This window comes from Diorhabda sublineata, chromosome 3, assembly GCF_026230105.1.
Source record: "Diorhabda sublineata isolate icDioSubl1.1 chromosome 3, icDioSubl1.1, whole genome shotgun sequence".
Lineage (NCBI taxonomy): Eukaryota > Metazoa > Arthropoda > Insecta > Coleoptera > Chrysomelidae > Diorhabda > Diorhabda sublineata.
Window position 1 is genome coordinate 14,419,725 of NC_079476.1, and position 16,181 is coordinate 14,435,905.

A 16,181-nucleotide genomic window follows, 5' to 3' on the forward strand; every position below is an offset into this window, starting at 1 on the left:
ATTTTATTTCTTTAAAAAACTGAATATTTGAGAACACCAATTATTTAAATACATACACGACCTTCGACATAGATAAATATAGTGCTTCTATTTATACAAAAGAAATTATTTGTCCGTTATTTACATTCAATTACAAAAAGTGCTTACCAAATGGTTAGTGACACAGACACACATGAACGGCATATTTTCACAAATTTATTAATTCACTCTCCAACACGTTTTAGGTTGAGAATTTCCGCGCGTTCGTCGAAGTTGTTTAAAGCAATAATTCACTGCATATTCGATAATAATTCCAAGGATATCTGTTGTCAATTCAAGTTGGTAAAGTGGTTTAATGACAATAAACCAATTGTTTTAAATGGTATTTGTACTTTAAGCACGATAATATGGTGTACCTCCTACTCTGACAGACTGTTTCTAACTAAAATAAAACGAGACGGAAATATACAGAAACAACAATAGTCTGGAGGATCGAACTGGTTTACCTGAAAAAACGCGCCAAATATAACAAAAGGACGAAATTCAGTCCTTGCAGAATATTTTAAATAGCCAACAAGATTTTATATACCTACAGGGTGAAGAGAAAAAGAACAGCGATGGATATTTATAAATGTATAATAATTCAGTTAAAGGATTGAATTATTTATAGTGATGTAGAGGAGAAAATTTTTGTTTAATAAACAGTTTGCAATTGTGATTGGAAGAATAAAAGTATAATGTTGTTATTAAGAGACAATCAAAATATTGAAAAAAGCGTATCATTAATTTTAATTTACAAGGGTAATTCAAAAATAAACCGGAATTATGCTAAAAAAATTTGATTATTAAGTTACAAAGCTGAATTTTTGTACAGTTTTTCTAGATAGGCTTCGTCGCACTCTACACATTTTTTCCACCTCTTCGGAGGCGTTTTTTGTAAAAATCTCTCGGCTTGTCACTGAATTATTCCCCCACGAAGAATTCTATAGTTCATCCAATATCAATTGCATATTGTAAAAACCCTTGCCGACAATTTTGTTTGATCTATCCACCATAGGCGTAGATACATCATTTTATAAATTTATTATTATTATAAATACTTGCAATCGAATCATTATAAATTGGACAGATACATTTAATTGTAGTCCTACTTGGAACTTGGAAAAAAATCATTATTATACCTCGTTAACTTGCTACAACTGAATATTAAATTATAAAACGTAAATTGACGAGTAAAATGTACCTGCCTGTAAGGGAGTTTGGTTTAAATGGGGTACCAGACGTGAACTGAGCCCTTTTTGTACCCCATTAACTCGATAAATGGGAAATGCATACTTGTCTTTATTCTTACTACACTGTGCAATATTATTGTTTTTATTCGCCCATGGTCTAAAGAACGCCCATATTTATATTTATTTAAAGAAATTTATTAATTAAATTAATCTCGCCAAGCGACGCCAATGTCTGCCAGGAATGTTTCGAAGAAATTGTGTACATACAGCTTCGACCAATAGAAATTCATTTATTTGTACGATTCGATGTTTTGATTGGTAAACAGTGAAGATGATGAGTCCACGTGAATTGACGGTTTGTTAGATGTTTATGTTATGAATTTTATACGGGGAGTAAACATTATTTTTAATTTCTTAATTTGGTATGAGTGCCGTGCGTATTTATGAAATATTGATTGATCTTCGCATAACTGTCTTCTGCAATTGATATTGGAAGAACTATACCTTCGAAATGCTTTCGAATCGCAGTCCGCCAAGTACTTTTTTCAATGGACCAAATAAATATTAAGCGCATGGCGACAAATCTAGATTATAAGAAGGGTGTTCAAGTTTCTCTCAACCCAATTCGTTCAACGTTTCCATCGAAGCCGATCTGTATGCAGTCTGGTCTTATCTTGTAGCAATATCGCACTACGAATTGGAATATCGCGTCGTTTTGATCTACTGACAGGTCTCACCGTGTTTTTTAGAATGTTACTAGAATACTGAGTGTTCATAGTTCGTTTTTCAGTGAGAAAATCAAACGCAATTACTCCTCTCATGTTCCAAACTATTGCACACAACACCTTCCTCGCTGGCTATGTAACCTTTGCTTCAACTGGCGCGCCTTCTACTTATTTTCTCCACTCTATAGGCATACGTTTACTCTCCGGAATATAGTGGCGTATCTAATGCGATAAATTTTCTCCTTCATACTGCTGCAGGAGACACTCGCAAATTTTCCAGCATGTGAATTTCTGCTCAAAATTCAGAGCTCTGAAATTTTGCGGTAACCGAACCGTTCCCGAATTATTTGCTCAATACTATCTGTGCTCATGACCAGTTCTTCAACCTAACGAACCTAACCAAAATGAGTTTTTCTACAGCTCTGACGTTCTTATAGGTAACACTTATTCTGGACCGCTCGTATATGACAAGTTTGTCACTACTTATCAGCCTTTTTAGAAAGCGGAATACCATTCATACACTTAAGTCTTAGAGAGATAGTCATCCTGGAATTTCAAATTATCTTTGATCAAAAAACGAATAATGATGTGTTGCGCAACAGACAAGGGACTGCACTTGTACAAGACTAAATTTTTCGCGCGTTTATTCAAAAATTCCCGTTTATATGTGAGCGACCCTCGAATATTGAAAAAGGTGTCGTTAAAAAAATTTGTTGGAATCAATAGTTGTTTTGATTGGTGTATTGATTAAGTACTACCAATATTAATGCTACGAGCTTGTCGAGTCACATAGACCGTGAAGCTGGTCCTGTTAGATTTTATTAATAGAATTTAAAGTTTGGTGAACGGTTTCAATTTTTAGAATGCGCCGTTCAAAAGCGACATCCTTTGTACAATTTATTATAGAATATTTACATAGTGTTGTGACTTACTATAGAGACGATATCTGAAAAGACCCTTTTGTTTGTTTACAATCTAGGCCCGAATTATCTAGAAATCATTTCTATATACAAAGGCGTTAGTTTAGTGAGCCAGAGTAAATAATCTAATGTAGTACATACATCAGAATAGTGAATCAATCAATGGCCAATCGCTATTATGCTAATATGGCGACAAACCATCTTGCTGATAATGACGTTCTCTAGTTGAAGTCATATGTGTTCAAGATAAGAAGTACCAGCTTCACCAAAAAGTCTTTCATTCAATTCAGGGCAGAGCATGTACCATTCCATGAAGATTTCCTCAACTTCAGATCCGCGCAAGATGAGTATTTATATATCAACTGAGATGAAAGATTGATCCATTACCGATTCATCAATATGGAAGCAAAAAGCCGTCTTTATAATTGCATGGAATATGCGTTATTAAGATAAGCCAATATTACAACTCATTACATTGTAACGAACTCGCCCACTGATATAGATCGTGAAGCCAGTTCTGTTCTGTTTTCGAAGTTTGGAGGATGCTCCATGTTTTTTATCAAGACGTGTTCACATTTTTTGTGACCTTTTTCATAGACAATTTTTACGAAGGCCTATTTGTATGTTTACGGCAAACTATAGATTTACAGAAGCCGAAGATGTGGTTTAATATATAAACCGACATTCAAAATAAACAATTCGATAACATAGTGAATACATCAGGACAGTGACAAGTGGATGTAAAGGTGTTTATACTAAGCGGTATATTTTAAATAAATTAGACGTGAGTGTGTATCAATATGGTTAAATTACTGGAAGTGTTGAATATGTTTAAGTTATTCTGGGCATTTTTGACAATGGAAACAGACTTATAGTCTGTAAGAACTAAGGACTAAAGCTTAATTTAAATAAAACTGGTCATTAATACATAACAAAATGTACCAGAAGGAGAAATCACTGTTATTAACGTACATATATATCAAGCAGAAAAATTAGAATACCTGGGAATCGTAATAAACAATAAATGGAATTCTAGCGCAGAGCAAGAATAGCCAAAGCCAGAAGAAGTTTTATAAAACACTCCTTTGCAGCCATGATATTACCTTGATCTTCAATGAGGATGGCACGATGTTATGTCTTATGGACACTCACAGAGAATCGGCTCGAACTATTGGAAGCGTTTGAAATTTGGGTATATCACCACATTTTAAGGATGAGTTGGGCCGATGATTAACAAACACCGATTTTCTTGAGCTCATAAAAAATTTAAGAAATAGTCAACACAGTATGAGAAGCATAGGTCGTTGAACAACATCGTGGTTAAAAAATCTTCTTCAATGGTTCGAGAAATCCCCAATTCAGTTTTACCACGAAGCAAGAAATAAAGCAATGATTTTCAATATGAAAGCCAATATGGGAGTCAGCAATCGATAATATTCACGTTACGCGAAGAAGATGACCTCGGTAAAGACGTAAAGTAGTGCTTCGTGATCCATATTTCTCTTGTGTGGCAACAATTCCAACATTCCATCATAGCAGCATGGAAGGAGATAACAATGGAAATTTGACAAAGACGACAGAACCTTTATAAGGCAAGTTTTTTTGGAAACTGTAAAATGTTTTACCACGAGTCGCAACTGTTATGATGTGATCAAATACTGCTTTTCACCTTTAAACACACGATATATAAAATAAGGTTGGCAACTAAGTACTTTCGCTTTTTACTTGTAGAGAGCGTTGCTCTATTTTTGAATAACTTATATTAGAGCTGTAGTTTGCTGTTTCTCACGTGATACTGGTCACATTGACTTAACTTTAGAAGCAAGTGGTGCGTGATTTTTATTAAAACTATTAGTTGTGGGTTAATTTATATGGAGTACAGAAATGATCATTTTCGGCATATTTCACATTTTTATTTCCGTAAAGGAGAGAAAGCTGCTGTAGCTCATGAAAAAATATGTGAAGTTTATGGTGCTAATTGCTTAACAGACAGCACGTGTCATAATTGGTATAAAAAATTCCGTTCTGAAGATTTTTCCCTTGAAGATAAGCAACATTCTGGTCGGAATACTAAAGTTGAAGATGACAAAATCAAAGTCATACTTGAAGAGGATCGTCATGTAACTGTTGGGAGATGTTGGGAAGAGACTACACGTATTGCATACAACAATTGAAAAACACTTAAAATGTCTTGGTCTAGTTAAGAAGCTTCATATTTGAGTATCTCAGAAATTAAAAAAAGTTCATTTAACAAAAAGAATCAATATTTGCGATATGCACTTTAAACGAAATGAAACAGACACTTTCTTGAAAAGAATCATCACTGGTAATAAAAAATGGGTCTGTACAGTAACATAGTTTGAAAAAGATCATGGAGCAAACACGATGAACCAACAGAAACCACATCGAAAGCTGAAGAACAACAAAAAGATCTCATGCTGTCAGTTTGGTGTTGTGTTTTTTCATCTGCTTCCAAGGAATCAAACGATCAATTAATGAATTATGCTTCAAGCTTTTTTGTTATCTGAGCTTTCAGCGTCCAAGTTTCAACTCCATATAATAATACCGTACGTAGCAGTGTACAAATATTAATCTTTGGTTTAGAGATAGATTTCTATTGCATAGCAGGGCTTTATACTTGGTAAATGCCTTTCTTGCCATTTCAATTTTACTTTTGATTTCACCGTCCATAATTAAGTCAGATGTAATTTGGGTCCCCAAGCATTTGTAGTTTACTATCCGCTCAAATTTTTATTTAAATTAGAATAATTAGTCCCATGCGTTCAATGATTAATTACAAGTTTTTTTTTTAATATCTGCTCAAAGATTCAATTATAATTTGTAACATGCTTGTTACGTTTTACTTCAAATACTTTGAATATTAATTTCTTCCCGTATTTATTCTAAATTCGAGTTTTTCCTGAGGAAGAATTTCCAGCCATGGAAATGATATATGAAATATCAACTAAATTAATTCGTATTACTTCAATTGATTCAAATAAGCATGCAAACTCTCGAGTTGATTGGTTAATGGGAAATTGGTGGTATTTATAACAAAATATGTACCATATAAACAGATAAACAATGTGAGTTGAGTGAAGTGCGGTAAAAAGTTAAAATTCAACCATACCTTAACGAAAAAGAAATAAAATTGAAATATCATTGGTTTTTAGGTTATTTTTGTCGGTTATATTTTATTACTTCAACACGTTGAGCCCCTGAACTTTCCCCACAGCCCACACTGGTCCTATTTTATTTTAAACCTTCTCCACGGCCCAAGAGACCGTATTTAAATGTGTTTTACGGTTTGGTTGGAGCGTCCGGGGTCCTTGAAACATTACCCTACACTTGGTCTATTTGATTTTTTTTATGAGCTTCAACTCCATCATAAAACAAAAAACCTTACTTTTCATATTTTGTTTTTAAGGGTTAAAAAAATGACAAATTTAAAATAAAATTAATTTAAACAACCCTTTGAGAAAGACCTGAAGTATGAATAAGTCACTTAGTATTGTCTATCACGCACATTTTTGTAAGTTTTATGCATATCAGATGAGTAAATATGACCGCACCGAAAAGCATTATTTTTGATCTCGTATAATATGTTTCAAAACACGTTCTACACTTTTTGCACTTTTGCATTTGTGCAAAAGTAGCTCGTTCATGGTCGCTCGTAAATGCTGAATTTTATTTTTATCTGCGCATATTGAAACGTTGACCACCACTATATAAACAGAGGACAACCGAGGTTCGCACGACAAGTGTTAGACATGCAACAAAATAATAAAAAACCAAAAGACAGCGCCTAGAAAAAGAAAACAAAAAGGACCTCAGGCTTCAGAGCGAACCACAAGAGCTAATCCAGGTCAAAGTTTTCCGCATTAACCTAACCTAATCGACATTCTGGAAAATCAAAACATTGTGCCTCATCAAACCACAAAGACTTTAAATGTTTTAATATATTCAATGTACAGATTACTCCCAAATACCAAAGAAAGTGTTGAATACCTAAATCTACAACTGGAAAAGATAGACTAAAAATTAGAGGAATGGACAATGTAATGGATGATTTCTAAACCATGCATGCCTCATGATGACAAAAGATAGGTCCCTGAGGAGGTCTATTATGGAGAAGGGCTTTTGGTAAAATAAGTATAAACAACTAAAGAAAAAACAAATTATTTAGTTGTCTTTTAGTGACTATGAAACTTGTTAATCTTTCATTTAAAAATGTATAGTTTGTTCCATTTACAATCAAATGAACTGAGACACTCAGTTATGTGAGTATCATACTCAGATAATGGCGTCACTGCTCAGTGAATAAAATGAACGTGTAATGTGCGTCAATATTCAATAAATTATTAATAATAATAAACACATAAAATTCAACATTATCACTGGTGAACCAACCGTCTGTTACTTACATCAAAAGAAACGACATAACTAAAATAATTTTTTGTTTGTAATAATTTATTATTGAGTAATTACTTGCTTATTTTGATAACAAGATCTGACGATGTGATGTCCTCAACCACATTTTTCAATCCGATCTCACAGATTGCCGGTAAAAACTCAGTTAGGTCTCACTTGGGTGATTGAAAAAGAACGCATTGAACTGTCGTCACAAGTGGGAATAATCTGAGTTTTGGTGTAAATGGAAAGCAGCTTATGATATTTCAGAGAAACCCTTAAATATGAGAAAATAATGAATAGGTTCTATGCCAATGTCAAATTTGGGATAATTTAATGAAATTTAAAAAAGTTGCCTATAAAACAAACTGATATATCACCATATATCTGTACATTTCTGAATCAGTAAATATAGAAAAAAAAAGAATAAACTTCTAATAATAAACTAACTATTAAAATTATTAAATTATTAAAAACTGTAGGTCATTTCTAACGATGAAGGTTTTTAGTGAATTATAAATTTACAATTTTGATTTGTTCACATCGACATCTTATAATAAGTTTTTGAAGTGGCATGTTTTTCAAGACAGAGCAAATTTGCATCCAACTCAAATATATAGAAGAAACGCATTGAATAGGTGCTTCGAGTCGGATATAATCCAGCGACTTTGGAAAGCTCAAAGAATCGATAGTACAGTTCGACCAATATTTTTGATGAGAAGTTGAAAGATATTACTTCAATGTCATATTTTAGTAGGCAAAAAACAACATAATAATAAATCACTTACCCCAAACAAACTATACATTGCGACTTCTTCGTCCAAAGCACGTTCCTCTGTTTGACATGCCTTGTTGTTTTCAGAAATGTTATACCTTAGAATGAATTCATCTATTGGACGTCTGGCATGAGGTGGTTTGTATTCAAAATATCTCTTACATTCCCCTAATTCATTTTCTAAAAACATGGTGCCACTCTCAGTTTTTTTGTAGTTGATCTAAAACAAAAATATAATATGAAACCAAATAGAATATTAACACGAACATACAAACAATACAATGAGATGATGTTATGAAGATATAACGAGAATCGTAGAGACAAAGTTAAGGGAATACGTTAATGAGAAAATGAAGGAGAAATAAACTGGATTATAGGAAGGAGAAACAAACAATAGACAATATATACATATTAAAAAGCTTAAAAGGCTATGAAATCAAACATAGAATCATAATTGTTATTGGTTGGCACATTATAAGAAAATTCTGTGAATTAATGGTACTATCTTGGGAAACCTTTAACTCATTCTACCATAATGTTGTCAAAAGAATGAGCTTGTAACCAATGTAGTTTGCAAGAACAGAGCTGCATTGGAAAAGAGAAAATCATTCCCATTGAAAATGGGTTGGTTCGTGGACAAAACATGGATTTATTTCTTTCTATGTGTCAGTGACTCTCATTGGCTATAACTGTGTGAATATTGGGATAAAAAAGATACTGAAGAATATGCAGAGTGAGCAGAAAAATGCGCAGTGAACCACGTTGGATCGACAGAAAAAATGGAAGTCGATGCAGTTGTTGAGATGTTTCTTCACTCTGCACACTTTGCACCAGCTCAAATGCACTCACCATATTGAGGACGATGATTCTAAAACTTTCCAGTGTATAGATCACGTGCAAAAGCAAATGGGTACTCGACTACGTAATTTGAAAAATAAGACAAAATATCTTGGCGGAAGGGGAATCTTCTAGCGATTCGTAAAAATAGTGATTCAATCAAGCAGTATATGTGATACACTGGATCACAAATTATTTACTGATGTCAAACCATAAGACGAAAACTTCCTATTGTAGAGGAATCATGACACTCATGGCAAAGTGCTAAAGCTACAAATACTTTGACTGAGTATGAATAGTTCAACTAATTTAAGCATAAGAAGCTATTAAAACAGTCTATGAAGAACTAACCAGATAGGATTTTCTAATCTTCTAACTACATCGTCTATTACACACTAAATAATAATAAAAGCTTCAATTCGACTGTGAGGGCAAAATCCATTGTTAATGTTAAAACATAAAACAACAATAGTCTTGAATGTAGCCACGGTAATTTTTATGAAAAATTACGAATTTTCTTCAATTAGGCCCATAATAAAATATGTATGACTTTTTCTTTAAATTGGATAGTTTATTTGTTATTAACAATTATCTATATTAAAGAGTTCCAGATATCTTCATAAAAAATTCTTTTTGGAAACAAAGAGTCAGTCAAACATTATCGGAATTTGACTGAATATCTCCCGACGCTTTCTAAATCTTTAGAGATTTGAAAAAGATTATATCATGTGCTCAAATATTGGCATGAACTTGTTTCAAATTGCAACATCATATTTCTCAACGCCATTAATAGGGGGGTTATATCCACAACCCTCTATCTGAATCAAACCGGTTTTGTATGGACTTTGAAAATTATAATTTGTGTTTGTTACTTAGAGATATCTGAATATCAGCAGTATCAGCAGTAAACAAATGAATGTCAATTTTATATTAAATATGATAAGGTTGTAGAAAGATGTTATAAAATATTCTTTCGCAAAACCTGGGTACACCAATACCCCCTATAACAGCACCACAATTACAAAACACAAGGCTAAAAAAATTTGAATCAGTCTTACATAGTGATTTTTTTTAACAATTAGAAAGATACTTTGGAATACCTGTGATAAGTAAATAAGTTTGAACTAGCGAAGCGAAGAATGTTCACTGTGATACCAACAAACAAAAAACTATAACAAAAGAACAAGGGGAGTAATCCATCCCAATAAAGGGATATGCAGATGCCCAAAGCGCTAGCCAAGAGATTTAATGGCATGATGCTGATGATACCAATTTTAGGATATTTTAATAAAGATTGTTTCAAGGTAAGTTTAGTTTCAATGTTTTTGTTGCTATAAAAAATGACTGTGTGTTTTTGCATTTTAATGACGACAATTTGAATTTTAAGCTTGAGTGTATTCAATTTGAAAATTAATTATAGTTGATTCAATTCCTGTGTTTCAGTGAGTGTTTTATAATTGTGGATAGTCCATGTCTATTGTTCTCCAAGTGTTTTTCATATCTGAACAATCTGCGTCATTGGGTGAATGTGCTTTGATTTATCCAAATATTGTTATAGGGAGACTGGCTCTTTCTTCATCATAATCTCGAATATACTTTAGTAACTTTTATTTTATAAATCTTTATCACAGAAATATGTGAATAAAATAATGAATTATTTTCTGAACATATTTTAACCTATTAAAAATTTTTCAACTAACCTTTTCAAATTTATTGGAAATAGCAAAAGTTGAACCATCCGCATATTTTGTGGGTTGTAATAATTCGCTGTCCGTTTTTTCAGAAATTGGCTTAAAATAGGATTTTTCAGAATTTAACAAATCCTCAGAATTGTCTCCATGGTTGATGAAATTTGTGCCAAGCGCTTTTGATGGTTTCGCAATTGGATTCAAGGGTTTTAGCTGCAAATAAAACAAACAACTCAAATTTATATTTCAACGATCAACTAATCGTTTTCATTTGGGATTTTCATATTATGTTAATTCTGGAGCATTCAAAAATACTGCAGTAAATGATATAAATGTAAGAGAAAGAGAATGGGTCGTGGAAATTATATTTTGGGGATATGAAATTCACTACAGCTTGGACGCTGTCCTCGATCTTTTGAAAAATTACGTTATTAGGACTCTCCGAATTGATTTTTTTCTGATTTGAGCATCGATTGATACCATGGAATGCATGAGACACAAAGACGTCACTATTCTGACTTGGGGTTCTTCTATTCTTTCAAACTTCTGTACAATGCTTGTTCTTCTTTCTTCGTCATATTTGTGGAATTGGATTTTACAACTACATCAATTAAGTACGTTGATTGACTATTAATCGTTAGTAACCACCGAAAGTGGGTTAAAATTTGTTTGAAGATTATCTTATTCTACAACCAATGGTACTTAAATATATGTATATACATAGTCCATGAGTTTTTGCCGACTACTCCAGAAAACAATACATTTAGTGGAAGAAATATTTCTAAGTAACTGGGGCCTAAGAACAAAAGAAATTGCAGCACAGACCAGCAATTCCAAATCAAGTGTTCTAAGGATACTACATGAGCATTTAAATATGACAAATAATAGCGCAAGGCGGATGCCTCGATTTATTGTGAGCGATTTTTGGAGCTTTGCCTCGAGAACCAAGGAAGTGTAATCTATCAATTGTGATGAAACTATGGTCTTTTACTAAGATCCCACATCAAAAAAAAATTCCATGAAGTGGCATCGGCAGGCATGCCAAGAAGTAAAGATTATAAAAAGCACTACTACCATGAACGCAGAGTAGTACTCTGGCTTACTAAGGCAGTTGCGTCAAAAAATTATAGAAAAACTGCGCCTCAAAATCAGCCAAGGTGTGCGCTTGCTTCATGACAATGCTTCAGTCCATATGGCTTCGTTTTCTAAGACTACTATACACAAATGTGGCTTCAGAGAGATTGAATACCTATCATATAGCCCTGATATGTCTCCATGTAACTATTTTTTGTTCGCAAAGCTGAAGGCTGAGTTAAGGGGTGAAAGATGCGTCATATTTTATAGTGGCATTTAATCAGACGTTCTGAAAAATTTCTGGAAATAAAGGGAAAATTTTATGGCAAATAATCACATTTTTTTATTTACGTCCTGTCAATAGATCACCTACATCATGAGTATCAAAATAAAAATAAAATCAAAATAGAGATGTGCTGTAACATAAAAATTTAATTTTTCTTTAGTTTTTATATCTCAAAAATATGTAGCAGCTATCAGTTAAATTATTCGTGATTGTATGAAAATTTCTCGTTCTTATGAATATGGACCATTTCTAAAAATTTTCTTTTTCGTGTATTTGATTCAGTTTCAAGAATTTGGTGAATCTTTATAATTGAATTTATGTTTTTTTAAATTTCGTGGTTCGTTGAAACCTTCTAGTCTATTCTCTAAATAGTGAGATGTCTGCCGTATGTAAGTAGGGTCACAATCATTACAAGGTATTTGATATATTAACTTACTTCTTTTGTTTTAGGGCGTTTTAGATTTTAGTTTAAGGCAACTTGACATGGTGCAAAAAATTGCATGCAATTTATATTGCACGTCGTTTGACATAATGCAAGTCTCTTACTACTGCAAAATAATTCGATTGAGAGAGTCCTTATACACATAGTAGGGAAAAAGGTTTTATATTTTTTTAGGATAATTATTTTCTTTCAATGCAGTCTTTGCTTTTTAAATAGCTAAGCATCTAAATTCAGGATCTGATAGTTGGATAGATCTATCAGCCAAACTTAATATCACTGATCTTTTTTGTGACATGACACGAATTGAAGTTTAAATATCTTGAGGACCAAATTGGTTTCGTATACCATTCTGTTCTTATGTTATCGATTTTATATAATGTGACATTAAGAAAATTCATTTTATTATTTTTGTTCGATTTCGATTGTAAATTGAAGTTTTTTATGATAAGAATTGAATTTGTTCTGCTATAACACTTGATATGGAAGTTCCCATAGCACAACCATCAATTTTTTTTATACAGTGCTTTTCAGATAAAAGTATCCACCTTTAATAACTTTTGTAGTACTGGTATTTAGAAAAAATCCAAAAACACGTCAATTTATGTTGGAAGGGGCAAGCATTATGGCTTATTTAAACTTACTGGAAAAGCCACCCCCTCACCCCTAGCAGCATCCCCTTTATTTTTTTAAATTACTTTTCATATTTTTTATGTAAAATTTGGATACTCCTCTTTGAGCTGATTTCAAAAATGTATAATACTTGTAGGTTAAAGTGGTTAGTTTATGAGATAAACAATTTTTCTTTTAAGAGCACAAATTTTACTTATTATTTACTTTCACCTTATTTGCCTGTACTAAAATGGGTTGTACAACAGTTCAAACTCTTTAATCTTTTTAACTGTGCTATTTATTATGAAGTTACAATAAGTGTTCAAAATGAGTACCATTCACTTCCATACAATGGTATAATCTATTCTGAAATGCCTCTCTGACATTGCTTAATACGGCTGGATTTAATTGTCGACATTCATTTTCTATCCTCTCTCGTAAATCATCCAGATATTCTGGTTGGGTAGCATAAACTTTTGTTTTTAAATACCCCCATAAAAAGAAGTCTAGGGGTGTTAAATCCGGTGACCTAGGTGGCCACTCCATCATCTGCCCCCTTCTACCTATCCAACGAACGGGGAATGTTTCGTTTAAAAATTGTCGGACAGGCATAGCATAGTGTGGGGGAGCTCCGTCTTGTTGAAATACCAGTAAATCTTCGGAAAGGTTATCATCATTTTCTATTATTGTTGTAATACGTGGGTCAACCTCTTCCCTGAGTAACTCAAGATATGATTCACCATTTAAATTTCCGTTGATGAAGAAAGGTCCGACAATGTGGTGTTGTTGAGCCTCTAAGCTGACTTGCCCTAAAATTGCCACTTGGATTGCTTCGTTATTTACGAGTCCCTCTCGCTTATGCACTTTATTGCAAACAGACCCTGTTGTGGTAAATTTCTCCATCAGTTGAATTACATACTTATGAGTTGCATGTCTTCCGTCATGTAATTCGTTAAATATTCTAGCAGCAGCTCTTGCACAATTATTATTTTGGTAGTATAAACCTACAATTTCAATTCTTTCTTGCAAAGAGTAAACCATTTCAGAGAAACAAAATAAATAATGTATCAAATTACACTATCAATAGTGACTACAAATTCTAGTTGACAATGTTAAACTTTAATAAAAAGTAGAGTTTTTGTTGTTTGGATTTTTTAAGTAGAATAAATAGCACAGTTAAAAAGATTAAAGAGTTTGAACTGTTGTACAACCCATTTTAGTGCAGGCAAATAAGGTGAAAGTAAATAATAAGTAAAATTTGTGCTCTTAAAAGAAAAATTGTTTATCTCATAAACTAACCACTTTAACCTACAAGTATTATACATTTTTGAAATCAGCTCAAAGAGGAGTATCCAAATTTTACATAAAAAATATGAAAAGTAATTTAAAAAAATAAAGGGGATGCTGCTAGGGGTGAGGGGGTGGCTTTTCCAGTAAGTTTAAATAAGCCATAATGCTTGCCCCTTCCAACATAAATTGACGTGTTTTTGGATTTTTTCTAAATACCAGTATTACAAAAGTTATTAAAGGTGGATACTTTTATCTGAAAAGCACTGTATATTTCATTTTCATATTTTTGAGGTATTTCTGCCTATTCTTCAATTTTATCCCATTTTCTTATTAATTTATTTTTCACAATTGGAATTTTGTCCTATCTTTCATTAAAATTGCACATGCCTGACATATCACTTCGACTAATAGTTTGAAGAATTCAACTCTTCTTACTCCATTATCCAATTATTGGAAAAATATTTTGTAAAAATAGGACACAATTAAAGAATATATAGAAATATCTCAAAACGAATTTATAACAGCTATAGAGCTCACACTCACAACAACATACTTTAAATTTGAAAATGAAATATATAAAAAAATTGATGGTTGTGCTGTGGGGGCTTCCATTTCAAGTGTTATAGCACAATTAGTAATGGAAGATCTTGAGAAAACTGTTCTAAGCAAACGTGATATGAATATTTCATTCATTTTCCATTATGTAGATGATTGCATTACTGCCGTACCAAAAACTCAAATTGAAAACATAATAAAAAAGTCAACTCTTATCATAAAAAATTTCGATTCACAAACAAAATAGAAAAAAGTAATAAAATCAATTTTTTTGATGTCACATTATATAAAATCAGAGCATAAGAACAGAATGGTATACGAGACCAATTTGGTCTTGAAGATATTTGAACTTCAATTCGTGTCACAAAAAAGATCAGTGATAATGACTTTGATATCAAACCATCAGATCCTGAATTTAAATGCTTAGCTATTCAAAAACCAAAAATTGCATTGAAAGAAAATAATTATCCTAAAAAAATTATAAACAGCATATTCAAGACAAGGATAAACAGATACTATAATCAATTTAGAAACTAAACATCAAAATATAAAACAAAGACTTTCCCAACAACTATCGAATTATTTCAATAAATATGATATTAGTATAAATCATAAAGGACATAATACGTTATCTAAATATTTCACTAAAGAAAATCTAAAACACCAAAAAACAAAAGAAATAATATTATATTTCTGGTGCTATTCAAAAACCAAAAATTGCATTGAAAGAAAATAATTATCCTAAAAAAATTATAAACAGCATATTCAAGACAAGGATAAACAGATACTATAATCAATTTAGAAACTAAACATCAAAATATAAAACAAAGACTTTCCCAACAACTATCGAATTATTTCAATAAATATGATATTAGTATAAATCATAAAGGACATAATACGTTATCTAAATATTTCACTAAAGAAAATCTAAAACACCAAAAAACAAAAGAAATAATATTATATTTCTGGTGCTTTGTACTGATTGTGACGCTGTCTACATAAGGCAGACATCTCAGTATTTAGAAAATAGACGAAAATGTCTTTAATACGAAAAAAAAAAATAAAATAAATGGAATTGCATTAATGGTATACACTAAACATCTTGCCTTCATCATAGGGCCCAGCTAACAAATACTCTTAGTCGCCACTTTTTTATTCTTTTTGTGTGTCGTTTAGGAAATTGCTGGCATAAGTCTATGTACCTACATTTACTATGAAGACAATATTAATAGTTGCCCCTTTGAGGAGTTCAGAGTTTAATTTAGAGAAATCTTGAATACTTGTCAAAACTACCCTGCCACCTTTTGTTAATTATAATTTTTTTTAAAATCCACTCCTTCCTAGACATAACAGATAGTT

General features: G+C 32.2%; 1 protein-coding gene across 2 annotated transcripts in view; it reads right to left on the reverse strand.

Moving 5' to 3' along the window:
* LOC130441984 (uncharacterized) overlaps positions 1 to 16,181 on the reverse strand; it is a 74,016-nt gene that overhangs the window by 14,865 nt on the left and 42,970 nt on the right. For both annotated transcript variants that reach the window (XM_056775925.1, XM_056775926.1), the window contains exons 8-9: positions 10,579 to 10,779; positions 8,055 to 8,261 (exon numbers count right to left, since the gene is read on the reverse strand). In XM_056775925.1, the coding sequence (XP_056631903.1) occupies positions 8,055 to 8,261; positions 10,579 to 10,779 (408 nt within the window). The remainder of the gene's footprint in view (positions 1 to 8,054; positions 8,262 to 10,578; positions 10,780 to 16,181) is intronic.